The sequence below is a fragment of the Nannospalax galili genome, unplaced genomic scaffold (assembly GCF_000622305.1).
Source record: "Nannospalax galili isolate Female #2095 unplaced genomic scaffold, S.galili_v1.0 scaffold45, whole genome shotgun sequence".
Taxonomy (NCBI): Eukaryota; Metazoa; Chordata; class Mammalia; order Rodentia; family Spalacidae; genus Nannospalax; species Nannospalax galili.
Genome location: NW_008355775.1, coordinates 4,238,928 through 4,243,971, shown reverse-complemented (window position 1 = coordinate 4,243,971; position 5,044 = coordinate 4,238,928). Strand labels below are relative to the sequence as shown.

At 41.6% G+C, this 5,044-nt stretch overlaps 1 protein-coding gene across 2 annotated transcripts in view; it reads right to left on the bottom strand.

Moving 5' to 3' along the window:
* Positions 1-5,044, bottom strand: part of Acot12 (acyl-CoA thioesterase 12) — a 66,416-nt gene that overhangs the window by 34,105 nt on the left and 27,267 nt on the right. For both annotated transcript variants that reach the window (XM_008853312.2, XM_029556228.1), the window contains one exon: positions 2,670-2,805. In XM_008853312.2, the coding sequence (XP_008851534.1) occupies positions 2,670-2,805 (136 nt within the window). The remainder of the gene's footprint in view (positions 1-2,669; positions 2,806-5,044) is intronic.

Sequence of the window (5,044 nt, the reverse complement as noted above, 5' to 3'; positions counted from 1 at the left end):
GAATCCTTCTGGTGCCAACTAACAGACTAAATGTCCTGTTTCTTTGTACCCTAAATCTTTGTATGTGACTGTCATATCCCACGTGACTGCTAGTTCCTTGGGATGTATAAAAACCATCTAAATTCTAAAATAAATCATCTTGTTGGGAAGACACAGGTCCCAGACTTTGACTCTGTCGCCGATCAGACCTTCTGCCCCGAAGCCAGCAGGTCCCCTGCTAAGCAAAGCAAACCTGAGTCCCTACAAGAAACCTCATGGCTTGTCCCATCCAGAAATGTGAGGTTCCAGTGTACTTTCTTTAGAGTGGTACCCTTGGTGGCATGGATGTTAGTAATGTTTCCAAAATGAAGATTGAATTGGAAAAGTCAGGTTAAAAGTTGTTTTGTTGAAAAGAAAGACTAATCTATGTTAGCATAGATTAAAAGAAACCAGTGGTAAATGCTTTAAAAACATATGTAATTCTAAACTGAAACAGACGTATGAATCTGCTCTGAACAACCTCCCAAGAAACTGAAACTAAGGGGTAATGAATTTTTGCTTAAGTCTCCTTCCTTCAGTTTCTCCATCACTCACCACACCACCTGACCAGCCTCACTCAGCATAGAATCTCCTTTTTCCTCATGGATGCTCTTGCTCTAGAATTTCTAAGTGAAAAGGGTAGAAGATTATCCTTGAGATATACGATTTGGCAGTAGATGATTGGAGAGAGTAAAGTAAGTTCTTGCAAGATTCTAGATCAGTATGCACAGACTTCAGAAGAATTTTTTCTGACATTATACCAAAGAGTGTTTTGATTCTTTAGTGACTTATTTCTTACAAACTCGGCGGTAGCATAATTTCAATAAGGACTGAAGGCTTTGTAGAAAAAATATGATTATGCAGAAAAGAAGGCCACTGAAACCAGGGTCACTTCACAGACTTATTACTAATCATACTAATTACTCGAGTCTTCCACCAGTTACCCTTAGAGTTCTACTTGCTAAACACAGTGCAAATGAAGACGAAGAAAGGAATTTCGTGATTTTTGTTTCCGTCCTAGGATTTTCACAGTGAGAAGACAGCAAGGTGCAGTTGGAGTTGATTGGTATTTGGTTTTGATTTTTTAAAATTATTATTTTAAATTACATGTAGGTGTGTGTGTGTGTGTGTGTGTGTGTGTGTGTGCAAGTGAATGCTGTGCCTACAGCCAGAAGATGATGTCATATCTTCTGGAGCTAGATGGCTGTGAGCTACCTGACATGGGTGCTGGGAATTGAACTCAGGTCTCCTGCAAGAGGAGCAAGTACCCTTAACTACTGAACAATAGCTCTAGCTCTCACTTTTGTTTCTTATTAATGATTTTCTAGTCTGCCTTAGGGTCATTCTTGTGATTAGGATATATTGGTCCTTAGGAAAAATGCATTTATAATATATCATGGACTAAAAGTTGAGAGAGAGAGAGAGAGAGAGAGAGAGAGAGAGAGACTTATTCTTCTCAGCATAATAATTTAATGATGAAGTCTTTGTTTTCTGAAGCATAACTTGATAATGGATACTGCCTTTTATGAGATTATGAGATCATCAAATACATACCAATATTCAGGTATTATGGTATTATGAAGTACAGCTTTGACATGAATGATCTTTTTCTCTTAAAACCAACTTCTACTTCAGTAATGTCCTTATCAATCATCCTAGTCAGACTTGAATCATAATAAAGTTTTCCCTAGCCTGGAAAATAATGCCAGTTGACCTTGCAGACCCCTTCACCTGTATTAGCTCCAGCTTCTCAAGGCAGACATCTTTGAAAATCTCCCTCCTATCCAGAGGGCTTCTGTGGGGTTGTTAAGAACCACAATGATGTCACCCAGTCAGAGCAAGGCCTCTCCACTTCTACTGAGCCCTCTCTTCTCACATCTGGCTTTGCACACACACACCTTCTCTTTTTCCTGCTCTGTCCTGACTATTCCTCTCCTCTTCTTGCCTTTCTCTTTTTCTTTGACCTCATTCAGAGTCAGGGGATTGGAACTTCTGTGAGCCTCCCTGTCTTCCTGAGCTGGTTTTCTCCATCTTCTCTGACACTACATTCTCTCCTGGGTCTTTAGAGATGGAGTCAAACAAAAAAGAAAGAAGGAGAATGGGAGGAGTTCCTATCAGGCCTCAAAGCACCCAAGAATCCACTACCAGAAAACTCAGAAAATAAATTCCATAAAACTCAGCATTGCTGTGGAAAGTACTAGGAAACAGTCATGAAACTGTTCCCTTTCCTTCTTACCACATGGGATCTTTAGCAAGTTTCCCCCTGTTTGGAGCTTCCTTCTCTGTTGAGAATGCATGTGGCCTATGTGAAGTTACAAATGAGAAAGTGCTTGGTGACCTGTGAAGTTCTCCATCAATGTGCCACGGGCACCATCCCTTCATTCTCCCATCACCACTAAGGTGCTCACTAGTGGCACCATCTTCCACATCACTTATTTTCCATCTCCTTCCCCCAGAGAACCTCTGACTAGAGGCCCAGGTGCCACGATTTATGTTTTGAATGGCTGGCCCCTTCTTCCTCCACCCCCTGGGTCTGTCAGAAAAGAGATTTAGCATTGTCAGAGTGAACTGAAAGGTGAAAATAAGAGCTCTAGGACAGGTTCCTTCCACTGACTCAGTCATAGAAAGCGCCCACAACTAGATTCACTCACCATCAAACTTGCTGCATTCCTCCATTAAGTTGTTGAAGGTGTTTTCATGTTGTAGCCGCACTTTTCTTCTCTCAGAAGCCAGAGCATGTTCTAGTTGATCTTGCTCAGTTAGAAGTGCAACAGGCTTTAAGTGGATCTAGAGAAAGAGAATTTCTATTTGAGTTTATCAATCATTGCCTTATTAAATTAGAAATTTAGAACATGAATTTTTGAAAAACAAATGATGCATCCTATGTTTTAATTTAAGTAAATATAGCACTTTATGGGCATTTTAATCAAATATTAATTTTCAAGTATTTTCAATTAAAAATCAATGGAGGATTAATTATTTCTTCATATGAGAAGATATGCATTTTGAAAACTCTCCTTGCTCATTTTTCTTGAATTTATAATTTTTCAATAGAACCATAAAATATAAAACTGTACAAAATATGAGCTCAGTGAATGAGATGAAAGGCTGTAATTCCACTGAACTTTTTTGAGGCATTTTTCCTATAATTTGTAAAATTAAGACATTGAGGGGAGGGGAAAATGATAGTCTAGAGAAAGCTATCTTATACCAAGAGATATTCCCAATTTGGAAATATTATCACATTACCAAAACAATATCTAAGCTGGGCATTGTGGCACACAGCTTTTGCCCCAGTACTCTGGAGACAGAGACGGGTAGATTTCCAGACCACCTCAATAAAAGTTCAGTGGGGCTACAGAGAGACTGTCTCAACACACACACACACACAAAGGCTTAATATTTAAGAGGCAAACTGTCAGAATCAATGTGCCAGTGTAAAGCTTTGACTGACCTCCAGAAACCTATGACACAACAGTACCTAGCTCAAGATCCCCCATAGATGCCCATGTGCTGGCCTTGTGTGTGAAAGGTCTGGGTGATTCTAGGACACCTCCAGTCTGAACCTGACCTTTCACCCAGATAAGGGTGAAAGAAGTTAGTGATTCATAATGTGTGGCTTAAAGTCCAAAGCTCCCTGGACTGCCTATCTAATTTGTCAGGAATGTGTAGACTGACAGCTTTCTTTGGTTTAGCTCTTTATGTTGTCTTATGGTTGCATGGCCAGCAGGATGTAAAAGGCAGTGGGTTTAACTGGCACCTTGGCTTTCTTGGAAAGAAGACATCTTGCATGTATCTTGATGATTCCTAACCCACGAAGTACACATTATGTGTGACTGAAAAACAAGTGATGTCTGGAAGTCAAAGCCTTCTGAAGGTGGCACGGGGCCTTCTTTCTCCCACTGTATCATTTCTCCCAGTTTTCATAAGCATTGCATGCACATGGTCCAGTCAATGTGTCCTCCTAATTATTTGGTCTGTGCAACTGTCAAACTAAATCTCATTAACTAATCATACCCAATTTCATCCTGGAATCAACTCACCTGGTAGTCCTGGTGGTTTAAACCAAACCATGGCCTTGTCATGTCTCTCCACATGATGTGCTACTAAGTGAGAAGGTTACCACCTGAAAAATCAGTCAGCTTAGGAGAGGCATTTCACAATCTGTGTTGACTGAACTAGCCAGTTACAGTAGCATCATAAGGTAGCTGGCTTCTCAGAATGGCTCTCAGAAGCCAACTCTTGCATCTGCAAAGATGGGCCTGAGATGTGACAAGTATGTGCTTATTCTACATGCTCCTGAATTCAGAATGAAAAAATCTTTGGGTGGAGTGGGAAAATGATTGGCCTCTTCTTCCTGGTAAGGTGTGCTGGATAGCTTTAGTGTCAGCCTAACATACCTGGGTTGAGGGAGCCTCAGTTGAGGAATTTCCTCCATTGGACTGGCCTGTGGCCATGTCTGAGGAGCATCTTCTTGATGAGTGATGTGGGAGGGCCCAGCCCACTGTGGGTGGTGCCATCCCTGGGCAGGTGGGCCTGTGTTGCATAAGAAAGCAGGTTGAGCAGGGGCCAGGGGAGCAAGCCAGTAAGCAGTATTCCTCCATGGCCTGTGCTCCAGCTCCTGCCTCCAGGTTCCTGCCCTGAGTTCCTGCCTTGGGCTCATGAATGAACTGTGACCTGGGATATGTAAGACAAATAAACCCTTTCCTCCCCAAGTTGGTAGTGGTTAGAGTATTTTGTCACAGCAATGAAGAAACAAACTAGTACAGAAATTGGTACCGAGAGTGGGGTATTGCTGTGACAGACCTGACCTTGCTGTTTTAGGGAGGACCGTGGAAGTGTTTGGAACTTTGGGCTGGAAAAGCCATTGTGTGCTCAGAGTTTGTTGCTGTGGAACTTGGAACAGTTATGCTGAAAGAGTTGTAGATGATGGAGGCCTGGCTTGTGAAGCTTCAAGGGAAAGCAGAGACTATTAGGGCTGTTTGTATGAGATTTTGGATTGAGAATCTGTGGAAGCTGAAGAATC